Consider the following 17700-nt stretch of genomic DNA (forward strand, 5'->3'; position numbering starts at 1 on the left):
TTTTTTTAAAATTAAGTGAGCTTTTGTATTTTTAATGGTTATTTTAATGAAGTAAATTTTTGTTCTTTCCTCAAGGCCTATATGAACCCAATAGCAATGGCCAGATCAAGGGGTCCAGTCCAGTCTTCAGGGCCAACAATCCAAGATTATCTGAATCGACCAAGGCCTACATGGTATTTGTGAAATAATTTACCTATTTATGAAATGTTCATACATGTTTAAGTGGTTATTGTTATAACTTTTATTGATTGCCAAGCAACTGACAGATATGTAATTTTGAAGTAATATTTGATATGTGTTTTTTTAAATGTATGAAACACATGCATGAGTGTAAAGCAAACATTTGAGAACCCACCACCCAAAATAGCTAACACACTACCAGATAATCTTTTCACACCAATCTCTTCTCTATTCCCGAAAAATGAACTTAACCTTGCATTGTTCTTTTTAAAATGATAAATTTGAGTAATCTCATCCTTCATTGATGTGTAACTAGGTGTTAGGATAATGTTAGGCCTTGTTTCTAGTTTTATCTGCTGGCTTTTCCCATTGTAAGATTTTGGCTTTAAATTGATGTTTTTTGCCCTGGTTGAGTGGCACTAATCTTTTGTAAATAACGTTCATAGCACTGGCCTTACTATTTTTAGTGTCTTCCTTATTATTAAATATCATACTCTTGAGGTGACACATGACAAGCTTGAGAGTTGTCAGTTTAGACTTCTAAGTGCCTCTGGAAGCTGGGCAACTGTAGTTGAAAGTTGTGCTTACATATATAAGGGAATCCTTCCTTTGACTTAAACAGGAAGTAAGCATGTCCATCTCTTAACGAATTCATGAGTGCTATTATTGACTATTGCAGCATACCGGAAAACAAATTATCCCAAAACAAAATATATTTTGTCTTTAAAATTGGGGGGAAGGAATGAATTTAAAGAGGATTGTGCTCCATCAAGTATAACGTGTGTCAGAGGTCCCCAAGAAAACTCCAAGGTTGAGTAATTCGCTAGGACTCACAGATAGTTGTACTTGTGGGTAAGATTTATTACAGTGAGGATACCAGCCACAGTCAGCAAAGGGAAAAGGCACGTGGGTGAAGTCTGAGGGAGACGGGGTGCAGGCTTCCAAGGCTTCCTCTCTTGTGCAGTTGCACAGGATGTGTGTTAATTCCCGTAGCAAGAGTTGTGATAACACATGTGAGATGTTGCCAACCAAGGGAGTTCATGGGGAGTCTGTGTGCCCAGGGTTTTAGTTGAGAACTGGCCAGCCTCTGCCTATCAGGTGCCAAAACTCCAGACTCCCAGAAGGAATGCAGGTGTTCAGCCTAAACTATAAAGTTTGTACAAACAGGCACAGTAAACCACTCTTACCAGGGAATGGTAAGGACCCACCTAAAATCCAAGTTCCTAGACACCAGCCAGAGCCAGATGTGTAAGCAGGCCTTTCTACAAATAAGCAGTCAGGTGTGCTGTGCTCTCTTTTCTGCACATGTTGAGGTACATTATAAGATGGGTGATTTACTAATAGAAGGTAATGTTTCAGTCAAATAGACCTTAGCTCACTCTAATGCTGAAACTACAATAGCTTTGTGACACTAGGCAGATTTCTAAGCTGCCCCAGATTGCAGCTACAGTAATTTAGTTCATCTTGAAGTAAAAGAATACTTTTTCTCACAGGATTGTTGTGAGGATTGAAGGAAAATATATTTAAAACAGTGCCTGTAACTTGGAGTACTCAAATGTCTTCTGTATTAAACTTTTATAATCCATGTTTAGAAAAGGAGTGATTAGTGTTATCTGTTAGGCTTTATTATGATAATTAACTCACAAGGATGTGAACACAAATTCGAAGGGCATCAACACTGGGATGGAGGTTTATAAGTTAGGATACTAAGATAACTTTATGAAATTTTGTTTTATTTATAAGCATCCATCTCTAATTTGAATTGCTTAAAAACACTTTTATATTCTATTTTTTAAGGGAAGAAGTGAAAGAACAACTAGAAAAGAAAAAGAAAGGCTCCAAGGCATTGGCTGAATTTGAAGAAAAAATGAACGAGGTTTGTACCTTTTAAAAAAAAAATAGGCTAATGTTGTAAGAAGAATGAAATAATTTTTTAATAAATGAAGGGTTTTGGCCTACCTCTTTAGGTTAAGGGGGCTCTGTATTTCATAGGTGTTTTTGTTTTATTGAGTACAGGTTTGTATATAAATGTATGACTGCGTTAAGAAAGAGAGGAAAATCATCTTACAGTAATTTAAATCATCTTGAAGTTTTCTAAATGTTAGGTTCTGCCCCTTCTCTCCCTTGTCCACATCTTATCCTGAGATTTCCATGGTGATATTTGCTTGCTTTGATTACAAACACGTATCAGCATTTCAGCCACAGTATAGATTAATTTAATTTTCACTGTTTGGAAAAAGAATCTAACCATCTTTGTTAGAAAAAAAAAATTCCTAGCCTCAGTAATACCTAGTCTCAATATACAGTGGAGAATTCCCATCTCTTAATGTCCTCTTTGAAAACAACTGGCAAAGGCTTGTTTGGTGATAGAGTAGAGGATTCTGGCACCTGGAGTATCTTTTGTAATTAGAGGCTGGATGAGTGAGAGGATTGAGAAAGGAAACAGTGGCTGTCTTACATATTAGATGTATCGTAAGGGGATAGATGCCCTCTGATGGTGTTTATAACCTTTTTGCAGAACTGGAAGAAAGAACTAGAAAAACACAGGGAGAAATTATTAAGTGGAAGTGAGAGCTCATCCAAAAAAAGACAGGTAAGACCATGTTTACTTTACTGCTATCCTTAATTTCACAGTTGGATTTCCATAATACTGCTATGTACCATTATTAATAGACTAGAGCAGTGATGGCGAACCTATGACATGCGTGTCAGAGGTGACATGTGAACTCATTTTTTTGGTTGATTTTTCTTTGTTAAATGGCATTTAAATATATAAAATAAATATCAAAAATATAAATCTTTGTTTTACTATGGTTGCAAATATCAAAAAATTTCTATATGTGACACGGCACCAGAGTTAAGTTAGGGTTTTTCAAAATGCTGACACGCCGAGCTCAAAAGGTTCGCCATCACTGGACTAGAGGCCCATTGCACAAATTTGTGCACATTGAAAGGAAATGCATTAGAAGAAATATTTTAGAGACCAGGGAGGGATTGCGGGAGGTCTCCAGGGCGTGTCCTGCCCATCTTACCCAGTCCCAATAGGCTGAACCCCAGCAGTAAGCTAACCTACCGGTTGGAGTGTCTGCCCCCTGGTGGCCAGTGCGCATCATAGCAAGTGGTCGACTGAACGGTTGACCCCGTTGGACACTTAGCATATTAGGCTTTTATATTTATAGATACATTTGAAAATTCACATTAGCTTATTTAGGCTTGTACTTTTGTTTTCTTATAGAGAAAGAAAAAAGAAAAGAAGAAATCTGGTAGGGTGAGCAAAACTTTTCCATTTTTCTAAATATTATAATTAAAAGCCTACGAAAAAAGTAAGAATAATTTATATAGTCTGTATGCTAACTCTTTGCTAACGCTAGATGAGTCAAAGAGCCTGGAGGTCTTTTGATTGTTATGGGTGGTTTTGTTCTATTTCTGATATAAAAGACAGGTGCCAACCTCCTTATAACCTAGTAACTCCTGTATTGCTATTAAAGAGGGGAAATTGACCACCATTGCTATATGTGTTACTTTGTTGAGCCTTTTCTGTGAGGGAATTTGACATTTTAATACTTAAGTCTTATGAAGATGGCATCTGTTTCTATGACACTAGGTTGATTTAGTTAAGTATTTGAGAGACTTAGTAAAAGAAAAAAATTCCTGCATCTCACAAGCTTTAATTGTTTTGTGCTTGGTCAAGTATTCATCTTCTTCTTCATCAAGCTCTGATTCTTCCAGCAGTTCTTCAGATTCTGAAGATGAGGTAAGGTTTGCCTATGATGATCCATGAAATATCTGTAATTTATTTAATGACAAAGGAAACACTTTATGAAATGTCAGTTAAAAATGTTTACTTACAGGTTTTTATTATCTCTGAGAGCACTGATGTAAATATTGATGTATATGTTTTATAGATTTTGAATTTGTCTTGTTCATTTAAAAATATGAGTAGAAGAAATGGATTTGAAAAATGTAAAATGGTATTTGACTAGATGCTAGGAATTATGTGTGACTCAAATCACTTGACTTTTTATAAAACAAGGAAATGATATGTTACATTTTAAATATTAAGTAAAGCATATGTTTAAAGCTGGTCCTTTCATTAACTTTTGTATATTGATAAAGATTTGGTATTACTAAAATACATCTATTATATTTTTAAAACAGAAAGCAAATATTTCTAAAAATGTTTTATATAGGATAAGAAACAAGGAAAAAGGAAAAAGAAAAAGAAGAACCGTTCACATAAATCTTCTGAAAGCTCCATGTCAGAGACTGAATCAGACAGTAAGGTAAAATTACTTAAATTAGTACCATGTTGGACAGTGAAGACTTGTAATTAGGTTTTTCTTTTAGTTCTTCCTATCTTAAATTGCTCTCAGTTTAAAATTGAGATGTTCTGTGCCACTTTATACCTTACATATGGCATTTAATTGTTCTCTAAATATTTTCACACATATGTTTCTCTCTCAACACATCCATGATAGCTTTATGATAAGCCTGGCAGGCATTATTTTTCCCATCTATAATAATAAAAGGTAATATGCTAATTAGACCGGATGAAGCCGAGACTGCAAAGGGAAGACCGGGTCCTGGGTGCCTGCCAGTGGCCAGAGGGAAGCCTGGGTCCCAGGTGCCAGAGGGAAGCCAGTACTGGCAGCTGGGGGAAGGAAGGTCTACTCTTGCACAAATTTTGTGCATCGGGCCTCTAGTTTTCATGAAAAGTCAAAGTTGAGCCCAGCTGATGTGGCTCAATTGGTTGAGCATCGTCCCAGGCACTAAGAGGTTGCCGGGTCGATTCCCACTCAGGGCACATGCCTGGGTTTCGGGCTCTATCCCCAGTAGGGGGGGCGTGTGGGAGGCAGCTGGTCTATCATCGATGTTTTATCTCTTCCTCTCCCTCTCTCTCAAAAAAAAAAAAAAAAAATCAATGAGAAAAGCTTTAAAAAAAAAGTCATTGTTCAGAGAAAAAAATGTCTTGCTTAAATTTATACAGGTAGTATTAGAACTTGAATATGTGTTCTATTATCTGGTCTAGTGTCTTTTCTACTGAACCTAAGTCTGCTCTGTACTAACCAGAATTGTCTGACAAATAAGCTCTCAAACATTAGTGGTCATGAGAAAAACGTGCACGTTGCAATAAAAATGTAGTTTTCTGGGCCTCATTTTCAGAGTCTGAGTAAGTCTGATTAGTCTTAAAAGTCTACATTTTAACAGATGTCCTCTGTGATGCTGATACAGGGGTGTCCATGGACCACATTGGACAAACAGTGTCCCAGGCTCCCAGGAGAAGCAGCAACTGTTTTGTTTTGTGGCAGATAGCTACTTCCCTGGTGATATTTCTTCTGACAAATGCCTGGTGTCTAATAAGTATTCAGCAAATGTTGGTTTTTTTTTCTCTGTCTTCTAAAGCAAAAGAGCCAGACTAATGATATTGATAGCTAACATGTATTGAATGCCTATTGCATGTTATTCATAGTCCTAAGCACTTGACATGTTAACTCAATTCTCTCAACAACCCTATGAAGTAGATATTTGTTATCCCACTTTATGGATAAGAAAGGCTCAGGGAGGTTATTAATAACTGGAACTGAGGGATTCAAAAGCAAAAATTCTTACCTCCCCTCCTTATAAGGAGAGTAGGGAAATCAAATTGGGAGATGTCTGAGCACACAGTGAATTAGAACACCCGTGCATAAGACCACCTCAGGCAAAATTAGGCAATGACATAAAGTCTTATAGTAAAATACACCATGTGGTTTTCACAGACAGTATGTCATTTTTGGTGTACATAGATTTAATACACAGACAGATACATGAAGAAGCCTATTTCTTTACAATCACATATATACACAACACATTTCTTCTATATTTTTAAAATAAAATTCTGGTATTGAAGTAAACTTTTTTCAGTTATAGAACCAATCACCTTTTTGGTATTTTTATCTTTATGCTATTATGCTGTATCTTTTACATTTAAAATTGATAAAATATTTGTTTGTTTAGGATAGTTTAAAAAAGAAAAAGAAGTCAAAGGATGCAAGTGAGAAAGAAAAGGTAATTATAATTTTACATTGCCTTAAGTAGTCTATCATACAATACTTCATTTAAAGGAATAAACAATAATGTGTTCCCCTTTTTAACTTGAGATTTTTTTTTTGGCTTTTATGGCATTTCATAATTGATTTAAGGAAATTATTTGTTGGTTTCATTATTGATTAGAAGATAGAAGAGTATTCCTGAAGAAAGCTTGAATTTGTGTAGATTAATGGATTATCTCCAATTACAAATTTTAAGTAATGGAGATTAAACATTTCCTTTGTTTCTTCAAGTCATTTTAAAAGAGGCCCCTTTAATGAAAGAACATGGACTTCTGTTTCAAATTGAGTATACCATAGATAAGTTTTGAAAAAGAATTTTACTACTGTAAGTAGATATTTTATCTTTACTTGTGATTTAACTATAATTAATTATGAATTTATCCCTATCCATGTTTCTGATTTACATTTTAAAATCTTGTTCTGCTTATTAAAAACTAGAGGCCCGGTGCATGAAATTTGTGCACTCAGCAGGGTAGGGGGGTTCCCCTCAGCCCAGCCTGTGCCCTCTTGCAGTCTGGGAGCCCTTGGGGGATGTCCAACTGACGGTTTAGGCCCACTCCCCCTTGGACATCCTTAGCGCTGCTGCGGAGGCGGAAGAGGCTCTTGCCATCGCCGCTGCGCTTGCCAGCCATGAGCCCGGCTCCTGGCTGAGTGGTGCTCCCCCTGTGGGATTGGGCTGAAACTGGCTCCCCCAAGGGGTCCTGGATTGTGAGAGGGCTCAGGCCAGGCCAGGGACCCCACGGTGCACAATTGGGGCTGGGGAGAGATGCAGGAGGGCTCCAGGGCATGTCCAGCCCATCTTGCTCAGTCTTGATCAGCTGGACCCCAGCAGCAAGCTAACCTACTGGTTGGAGTGTTTGCCTCCTGGTGGTCAGTGCACATCATAGTGACTGGTCAACCGGTTGACTGTCTGCCCCCTGGTGGTCATTGCATGTCATAGCGAGCGGTTGAGCAGCCTTAGCATATCATTAGCATATTACGCTTTGATTGGTTGAATGGCCGACCAGTCGACCAGACACTTAGCATATTAGGCTTTTATTATATGGGATAAAGCCTAAGGAAAGCAATTACTAAATGAAAGAAAACTGTGAACGAGTGTCACTGTATTTTACTGTGTTTTTATATAATTTTTTAAAATTGAGGTGAAATTCACATAATTTTCTATTACTCATCTTAAAATTACAATTTGATGGTGCTTAGTGTATGTACAATGCTGTGCAACAACTACCTCACTCTAGTTTTAAAACTTTTTCATCACCCCTTTGAAAAGAACCTATAAAATAGAATATTATAAGCAAAAGCAACATAACCACATAACCTCTAATCTGCTTCCTATGTCTTTGGATTTGCATATTCTGGATATATCATAAAAGCAATCATACAATATGTAACCTTTCCTGTCTGACTTCTTTCCTTTCGTGTAATATTTTTGAGGTTCATCTAAGTGATAGCATGTATATCAGTACTTTGTTCCTTTTTATGGATGAATAACATTCCATTGTATGTATATACCACAATATATTTATCCATTCATCTATTAGTAGATATTTGAATTGTTTCTACCTTTTGGCTAAGATGAATAATGCTGCTGTGAACATATGTATACAAGTTTCTGTGTGGACATGATGTTTTCATTGATCTTCGGTATATACCTAGGAGTGCTTTTCATATCAATTTGCAAATAAAAATTTACTAAGATACTAAAAGAAGAAACTTGTGGCTAAGTTGGGTTAATTATAAGAATTCAAAGATAAGTGTATTAATATAATTTGTAATGTAACTGGCCAAAAGAAACCATATGGTTAATAGTGATTCAACATTAATTTCTCATTTTAAAAACCATTATAGAGTAAGTGATTACTTTCATGTTTTAAAAAAATGTATATGTCATATGTAGGGTATAAAACAAAAAGCAGCAAACAAACAAACAAAACAAACCCATAGATACAGACTACAGACTAATAGTTACCAGAGGGGAAAAAAGTACCAGACACTTTCTCCTTCTTTAGAGGCAGCTATTTCTGAATTAGTATGCATCCTTCCTTCCACATTTATACACTTTGGTTACATATATTCATAAATAGTGTAGAGTATTTTTTATTTTGAAAATGGTATCATTGTGTTTCCTTCTGAAACTTGTATTTTTCACTCAACATTGCTGTTGACTTTTATCCTTGTTGATACTCTCAAGTTTGTTGCTTTTGCTTAAAGTATTCCATTCTATTAATTTGCCACAGTTTATTGCTCCATTCTGATTGTGGACATCTAGATTGTTTTCATTTTTTAGTAATGCAAACAGTGCTCCAGTGGCTATTTTTGTATCCATTTTTCTTTTTCCACAAGTTATTGTTAATATTCTGATATATACTTGGGACTAGGATTTCTCAGTGCTAGGATGTACACACATTTAACTTGTCTACCTTTTGCTCACCAAAGTGCTTATTACTAATTTGCATTCCTGCTAGTAGCATATGATAGTATTTTTGTTCCATACATACCTGTCAACACTGGGAGGCTTTCCTCTTTGTTAGTTTGATGCGTATAAATCAGCACTTTTCAACCAATGTGCTGTAGGAATTTTTAAAACGCAATACCTGACTATTTAGTCAGGGGCACTGACCTCTTTTTCCTTAGATTGTCAAATGAAAAAATGACAACAGTCAACACAACAATAGCTGTCCAGTGTGAATGAATAAAAATTGTACCTATCTTTTTGTCAGATTGGCAAAAAGTACATTTTTTGTGTGCCGCAGAATTTTATTAATTAGCTTGTGTGTACCATGAGATGAAAAAGGTTGAAAATCACTGGTATGGAAGGTTGAGCCTTTTCATTTGCTTATTAGCCATTCAGATTTCATTTTCTGTGAGTTATGAATTGCCTGTTTAGTCTTTGCCCATTTTTTTTGTTGTTGTTGGGTTGTTTTTGATCTTTCTGATTGATAAGAGTTAAATATTTTTGGATACTATTACTCTTTTATACACATGATTATCATCTTTTACGCCTCTTAATCTTGTTTAGGTTTTCTGTTGTAATGTAAGGGATAGGTTGTAATTTTAAATCATATATATCGATCATTGTTTTTAGCCCCATTTTTAGTTTAAATTGTTGTGAAAGTACAATGTGATGTCCAATTAGAAAACATAATGGAAGAATTGAACAGGACTTATTTGAAGAAAACTATAAATCTGTTCTGAGATGCAGATGAAGATTTAATAAATGTTCCTGGGTATGACATTTCCTACTAGATGTTAAAACATTTTAAATGCTTTGATTAAAACAATGTAGTATCGTACCAGAAAAAGAAAAAGAAAAAATGGAACAGTATAGAGTTCAGGTTAAAATTTTTAAGTGTTTGTGGAATTTAATATATGATAAAGATGGCTTTTCTTGGGACAAAATGACTTGCCATTTGGGAAATATAAAGCTGGGCACTCATTAAGGCCAAATAAATTTCAGATAAGTCAGTTTTAAATTATGAAAATATTACTAGAGAAAGACATGAATATAATATTGGGATAGGGAAAGACTGTGCCTCAAAAAACTTGTGACCATATAATTCTAATTCTCAGTGGCAAAAAAAATCACAAAAAAATAAACCATGAACAAAGTTTAAATATAATGAACAGACTTAAGAAAAAGTAGTAATACATCATTCAGAAACTTAGTGACCTTCGGTATTAAAGAACACTTCACAAACAAAAATTAGTAAAATATATGTTTAGTAATTCTAAAAGTAAATATGAACTGTAATCCAATAATCTGACATTAATATGATAAAAGAGCCTGATAAAAGAGGCTTTATGGTAAAGTGTGACTCAAAAAATGAAATAAACAATGTGGGGTTGTGGGAGATTGAGAAAATCATTTGGGTGAAGGCTACTTTGGTCTTTGCCTTAGTCATTATTGTTAGATCAAGATTTTACATTTAAGTACCCTTCACTGTATTTCAACTTTGTTTTTAATAGCAAAGAACCCATATGGCTGCCCTCCAGAAGGAGATTGGTTAAGTAAACTGTGGCATATACTTTCAGTGAATGTCAAAGGCCGCCATAAATGACGATGTAGTTGGCATGGAAAGATACTATTGGGTGAGAAGAGCGGGTTCCAAACAGCAAGTATTTGTGTAAACTTGTAAATATACACATAGGAGGATGTTTACAAAAATCCTAATGGTTTAGGTAGTGGGATTTAGGTGAATTTTCTTACTATGAGCATTTATCATTTCTACCAAAATAATAAACCTGTTAATCACCTGTAATCTGATACATAAGATCATCACTGTTAGTTTATTTTCTACATGAATTTTTTGTTTATATCTTCAAAATTGGGTTCATGCTGCATAAAGTTTTATGTTATTTTTATAATTTTTTAATTAAGATTACGGGCGAGCATTTTTCATTGTGTGGTTCTGTTGTTTTTGTTGATAGAAACTACTTGAGACATACAGAAAAAGTATATGGAAAAATAATAAAATGGTAACCAGCATGTCCACTTTGAAGCTTTAGTAAATCCTAACACTTTTCATTTCTTAAAATATATATTTAAGTCCTAAGTTCTCCTCTACTCTGAGACCCTCTCCTTCCCCAGGTATGCATTTTTTCAACATTAAAAATATTTAGAGACAAAGATTTTTTTTTATGTGAATTTAATACTTAATGCACTAAAGGAATTACTGTGTACAGATCCTTTTAGATCATTGCAAATAATTACCCATTGATTTTTCTTCTCTACAGCACTATCTGGATCAGGCCTGTCTGATACAACTTTGGGTAGAAACAAAGGAATTAGAATACAAGGGACCCAAATCTTGTACCGTCTATATAGTTCCTTATGACTTTGTAAAATTCTGTCCTGTATAGTTAAAGAAAATAAGGAGGATGTTATATCTAAGTGGATATGTAGTTATTTCTTTTTAGGTTTTTAATAAAAGCATTACTTCATTGGATTTAAAGACTGATTCCTGGTCACTTTTAGACATCTCTAAAATGAAAATGGATTATCATTTTATGATAATCGGAAGAAATGTTACTAGAACTTAGAAATAAAATTTTCATGGAATAGTAATATGTCTTTTTGAGTCAAGGTCCATGTATTTTTTTGTTTACTAGGACATTAAGGGACTCAGCAAAAAGAGAAAGATGTATCCTGAAGATAAACCTTTATCATCTGAGTCTTTGTCAGAGTCAGATTATATTGAGGAGGTAAGTATATGATCAAATCTATTTTCTTCACTATAAAATGTCTAGTTATTTGATTTGATTTAATATTAACTGAAAAACAAAATACTTCATAAGTATTTAATTTACTTTTCTAGTTTGATGTACCATGAAAAAGAAAAAGAAGTTGTTCCATTTCAGAATAAGTGTTGCATTTTTCCATAAGATAATTATATTACTATTATTTTTACAATTAACCATATTCTCAGATTCCTTTCCAATCTGAGATATGTATGTTATTTTTATTCTTCTAATATTTTATTTTTATTATGCTATATTTTTAATTACATGAAAGATGCTGTATGGTGTAAAGCAGATTGAAACCTGGCATTTCCTTGTTTTTGTTGGATTTGCTATTTAGGGACTAGAAAGGTAATGAGGTGGAGCAGAAATGTTTGCCTGATCTCAGTTTTTCTATCTATAAATTAAAGGAATAGGATGAGGTCATCTATACAGTCGTTTTCAGCTCTAATATCCCTGTCTTAAATTTTGTACTCTCTTAGAATTATAGTCCATTTTTAGTTTTAGGTCTGTAAGTTATCTTCCTAAAAGTATTTCTTGGAATTGGCTTTCTCATTTGTAAAATAGGGCCTATTGCTCTCATTTTTTAGCAATATTTTGTAATGCTTTTCTGAAATGAAATTTGTAGCTTTTACATAAATGTATATTTATATATATAAAACCTACACATTTTTATATTACTGTCCCCTAACAGAAATAGAAGAAATACAAGAAAATAATAATCCATAGTGTTTATTAAATTACATTTCAATATGTAGATGGTTGAGTGTATCTGAAAACCCTGTACAAAGTACTTTGTGTTCACAGTGCAGTAAATTTAACTTCTCTGTTATAAATAGGTTCGTTACATGAGTGTCTAGCAGGCTATTCGGCAGTCCTGTCAAGGCTGTCCTGGACATTGTGTGACAGCATCATCTGTGTTGGCCTGGTTAAATGTAGATGCAACACAGCTGCCTCCATTCCCGTCGTTGTTATGACAAGATAACAAAAGATAATTTCCTGAGTGCTCTCTAGAGCACTTACCTTAATACATAAAATACATTACATTTGGATGTAACATTAAATACATGCAAGCTTTAGCAACTTGGAATTTTTATCTGTATTCAGTGTACCATACTTTAAAAGATTAAAATAAAATATTAATGGAGTGATAATTCTTACTTAAAAGGATTTTAATTAATTGGTTTATACTGCATACATTATGTGTATAGCTATTATTTATTGAACACCATAGAGTTAGAGAAATCCCCACTTTATTATAGGCACTTCCCCTGAGGGTGGATATAATTTCCATTTTACAGATGATGACATTGAGGGTAATACATGGCAGAGGTAGGATTTAGAGCTTGGTCTATTTTATTTATTTCAGTGCTCATGTTTTTTATCCATTGCACCTCACTGTTGTTTTTAGGTGCTGAAAGGGAATATAAGAGAAGCCCTTCAGAGATTTGAGATCTTAATTTTCCCCTCTTTAAAAAATGTTTTTTATTTAATCCTCATTGTGATCTAATGGGTTTGAGGTTAAACAAGGCATTTAAGATATCATTTGGTTGTCAAATGTTTTTGACATACCCATTTTAAAGATGCAAGGTATATTAGGGAATGAAAAAGAAATGCCATGAGTACAAGTTACATATTTGTCTTCTTTTCTCCACAAAAACTTAAACTTTTTAGGTACGGGCAAAAAAGAAGAAAAGCAGTGAAGACAGAGAAAAAACAACAGCAAGTATCTCTTACGTTTTTACATGACAACAGTATAGCTGTTTTTATTTAATATAAATTGAGTCATGGGTAAAGCATGATTGCATTTACTAGGACCAAATAAATATTGTGGTGTTCAGCAGCTTCACTTAATGGGTTGGAGAAAATTAAGTTGGTTCAGGGAAAGGAAAGAAAACCCTCATGCCAAGCATGTTCTGTTTCCATTTTAGTATTTTGTTAGAAATGTAAGCTCAAACTTTTGACTTTCTGAAGGTGTAGTATGAAATACGATATTAAGGTATGGTGATTCCCTCTATCTGCAATAGAAGTTACTTCCAGATCAACCAACCCTGGTAATAACAGAAAAGGCCTCTCTAAGCACAAACTCCAGTGAGGAATAAGCTGGAATACGACAACATAAATGATTCAGTAATAAAGATTATTCTTGTGATCATTTCTAAAGCCAGCTCTGCTGTTACGCAGATTGAGAAGTAGGAAAGGAGAAAGGAGGAGGAGGAGAATAAGGGAAACAGAAGCAGTAATCGAATGAGAAGTCGACCCACCTAGAGGAAGTGAATACAGATATCAAAGAGTAATGTGGACCCTGTCAGCAAAGTAATCTGGGGCACTCAGTATACTAAGTGTGGACCTTGGCCTTTAAAGGCATTTTTTTAGGGAGAGGTGAAATAAAAATGAGAACAACATCATTTTTAGATTTGAGGGTAACTCCCATAATTTCCCTAGCTCTTAAGATGGGGGAAAGTTTAATAGATAAGGAAATGAGTGGGAAGCTTTGCTTTTACTACACTTCTATGTCTCTCCTCTTGCTTTTTATTTTCTTCTCCTGAAACAAATAGTCTATCATTTGATACCATCTTTCTAGTATCTGTTCCTAAAAGTTCCGCTTTCTCTTCTGTATCTGAAGCAGTCAGTCATGAAAATCTGAGTTCAGCAAAATTCTAATTCCCTCTATCCAATGACAATTTGACTGCTTTTACAAGGCTTCAGTGGCATTTTCCTCTAACAGTCAAGCATCTGTCTTAGTAAGCTAAATAAGACTTTTCAACTCATGTGCTGGGGGGTGGGAGTGGCCAGGGAGAGGTCAATGGGGGAAAAAGGAGACATATGTAATACTTGAATCAATAAAGAATTTTTAAAAAAAGACTTTTCAACTATCCATCAATATTTTGTACCAGTTAGTTAACTTAATTCAATTGCTCTCAGTCTAAGCCAGTGATGGCGAACCTTTTGAACTCGGCATGTCAGCATTTTGAAAAACCCTAACTTAACTCTGGTGCCGTGTCACATAGAGAAATTTTTTGATATTTGCAACCACAGTAAAACAAAGATTTATATTTTTGATATTTATTTTATATATTTAAATGCCATTTAACAAAGAAAAATCAACCAAAAAAATGAGTTCACATGTCACCTCTGACACGCGTGTCATAGGTTCGCCATCACTGGTCTAAGCAGTACATAATATCTGTTTCTATTTACTTAAAAATGGCAGATTTAATAGATATGTGCTTTTTGAAAACTATGATTTTGCAAAAAACCATTATTTTGCTGTGGTGTGGGGATTTCTTTGCAGTAACTACAATTACTTTACCTTTAGAAAGTAAATAAATGAAATATAGCAATTGGTACCATGTTATTTTCTATGGGAAATTTTGATTAAGTCTACATTAATGTGCTAATGATTTAAAAGTTTTTCCTTATCCTTTTTGAAATTGCCAAGCACTCTTCATCATGATATTGGTTATTGAGACTTTTCAAGAAATGTTTTGAGTAGCTTACTTGATTGTGTGGATTGTTGAAATAACTGTACATTAGCTCAGAAGTACCATGGTAAAGTTGTTTTTAATTTGCATATTTTCATGTAGAAATGTCTAACATGGAACTATCTCTACAGGAAAAGACAAAAAAGAAAAAGAAGCATAAGAAACACAGTAAGAAAAAGAAAAAGAAGGCTGCTAGTTCAAGTCCTGACTCACCGTGAAAGGCAAAATCAGGATTCCCTTATAAAGAAAGTGCAATGTCTGAGGAGATCTCAACTGTGAAAATAATGACATATTTACTAAAATGCATGACCTTTGTTGTTTCTAGAATTATTCCTGGATTGTTAGGTAGCCACTCACATGCCGCTGTGTGAAAGGGCCATAAGAGTTGCCTGCTCCTTGAACATCTGTCTTTGTTCTCTTCCATTGCTTAATAACTCTGGGAGATAATACACTGCAGTCGTACTAGTGGTTGATATTTGGGAATAAAATTAATATTTTTGACTAGAAGTATCTAATGATAAATCAACAGACATTGAGTCTGGATACATCATTAAGGTATAAACAGAAATGACCAGATGACTCTAGTTAATGTTTTTGAAGTAGGGATTACATTGATACTTTAAAATCCTTACTCTGTAGATAAGTGTATTTTAATTTTTTCCCCTTGTATACTTTTATTTACTTGGGGAAGGAGCTTTTAAGGGTGGGGGGTGGTTTGCTATTTCTTTAGCTAGCAGAATAGCGTGCCTTTTATCCTCACACATCCTATTTTTGCGGACACAGTAGCCATGCTTCATGAGGAGGTCAGAGCTGGGTATGGCAGTCTTGCGCTTTACTGAGCTTAGTAACATCCTTGGTCTGTCATATGCTGCTTTGAGTGAATCAGAGAAGCAGCCTTTTGCAGCACGAGAAAGCCCCAGAAGCTCTGGAATTTACCTCCACTTCAATAATACTGAATGATTTTTATTATTAGAATGTATTGTAACATTTGGATTAATTTTGACTACACTTTGGCTTTGGGAAGGAGTCATTTCCAATACACACTGGTACTTTTTGAACTTGATAGCTAAAGATTCTAAAATGCATGTTTTATACTGTTAAGTTTTAACCAGTCAGGAATATTTTATGTAACCAGTGATAGCTATTTTTTGTATGAATTTTGGTTAGGCTGTAAAGTTTAGCTTTTATTAACTTTTTATTCTTGCTATCTTTAATTCCTTACTGCATTTAATGGCATTCTTGCCAAAATATTAGCATGTGAAAAGCAGAGTTTAGATTTGGTTTGGTTGGTTTTGTTTGTAACAGCTTCATATTGAAGCTGAGACTTACCATATACAAGTTGAGTGGCAGGCCTGGTATGCTGTGTCTTGTTACATAAAGCTCTTGCCAGAATCTTAGTAAATATAATGTTTTAAAAGTTTGTCTTTGTATATTCATAAAAAATATGACAAGTTAAACTTGAGCGAGAATTACATTATTGCTCTTTCTGTGTCATTTTACTAAGATTTTGTGCCTCGTAACTCCTGCTGAATTGTTTACTAGTTATGTTAAAAGGAACTGATAAGTCATTTTCACTTTACATTTTGATATAATCGGGTAATATGAAATATAATTTGATGTATAATTTTGCCTGTGTGCTAATTACAGTGGTATATGCACAAAACATTTTGGCATGACAAGAGGCTGAATAAATAGCTATTTTACTTAAAAATAGCCTTGTTCTATCAGCTTCCTTTGAGTCACAAGTAAAGTTAAAATGATTAAGAAACACTACTAGGTGTTAAGTGGTAGGAGGATAAGACATATCTCCAAGTTTTTAGCTGAAAAAACAACATGTTCCTTGGTTAGTTTCCTTAAATTTTAGGCGTAAAGCTTCATACTGTTACCTAATAAAAGATATCTATATGCTCTTGAGTATACAGCAAGTTTGAGGGATGTTTTGTACCCAAAAGGAAGTTTCTCAGAATTGTTCATGAAAATGCTAAAAGGTACATTTATCGGGTTGTTTGATGATCAGTTTTACTATGAACTTAAAGGTGTACCTTTGCAGACTGGTCCAGTATATGATGATTTTGTTCCACTAGAGGCAACTGTCTGTTTTATTAGACTGGGGAAGAAAGTGATGTGGCAAAATTGTACTCTTTCCAGACTGTTGACTGGCTGGGAGATAACCTTTTGCATTGTTTCTCTTTGATAACCTTAACAGTCTCCTAATAAGGTATGGGGAGAAAATTTGACTGGTAATGTTATGGTGCAAGTCAACATCTCTTACTTCTTCCCTCCACCAACCACCCCTTTTCAACACAAGGCATGTTACTCAGATAATTATGCCAAGGTAACTGAGACAAAATTGATGAGTGTCTGGACAGAAAAATTGAATTTATACCAGTGCTACCTCTTTCTCGTTGTTTTAGAGTCATTTGGTTGCCCTTAATATATTTAGGTGTTTTAAAGACCACAAGAGTGTCCTGAATTTATTTTATCTAGAATATGGGCTCATATTCTATCAGTCAAGATGTGCTAAAGCCTATTGCCTAATTTTCTTTCCTTTTATAGAGAACAATGGCTAACTTCAAAGAAAAGAGAGGAGAGCAATTATTCGAACTTAAGTGACAGGTTTCAAACTTTTATTTTTAAATATATATATATATATTTTGTTGTTGTTTGTTTGGTTTTCTTAATATATTTTATTGATTTTTTACAGA

General features: G+C 34.4%; 1 protein-coding gene across 3 annotated transcripts in view; it reads left to right on the forward strand.

Moving 5' to 3' along the window:
• The window catches only part of FAM133B (family with sequence similarity 133, member B), a 21343-nt gene extending 4431 nt beyond the window's left edge, over positions 1–16912 (forward strand). Inside the window, exons 3-12 of one of the 3 annotated variants that reach the window (XM_005876090.2) lie at positions 76–173; positions 1978–2056; positions 2699–2773; positions 3416–3448; positions 3872–3934; positions 4371–4463; positions 6178–6228; positions 11382–11474; positions 13185–13232; positions 15127–16912. In XM_005876090.2, coding sequence (XP_005876152.1) covers positions 76–173; positions 1978–2056; positions 2699–2773; positions 3416–3448; positions 3872–3934; positions 4371–4463; positions 6178–6228; positions 11382–11474; positions 13185–13232; positions 15127–15213 — 720 coding nt within the window. In that variant the 3' untranslated portion in view covers positions 15214–16912. Of the gene's footprint in view, positions 1–75; positions 174–1977; positions 2057–2698; positions 2774–3415; positions 3449–3784; positions 3935–4370; positions 4464–6177; positions 6229–11381; positions 11475–13184; positions 13233–15126 lie in introns of those variants that run through there. The other 2 variants (XM_005876091.2, XM_014547642.1) reach the window with 2 other exon arrangements.
• Positions 16913–17700: the final 788 nt, after the last annotated feature.

This window comes from Myotis brandtii, unplaced genomic scaffold, assembly GCF_000412655.1.
Source record: "Myotis brandtii unplaced genomic scaffold, ASM41265v1 scaffold48, whole genome shotgun sequence".
Lineage (NCBI taxonomy): Eukaryota > Metazoa > Chordata > Mammalia > Chiroptera > Vespertilionidae > Myotis > Myotis brandtii.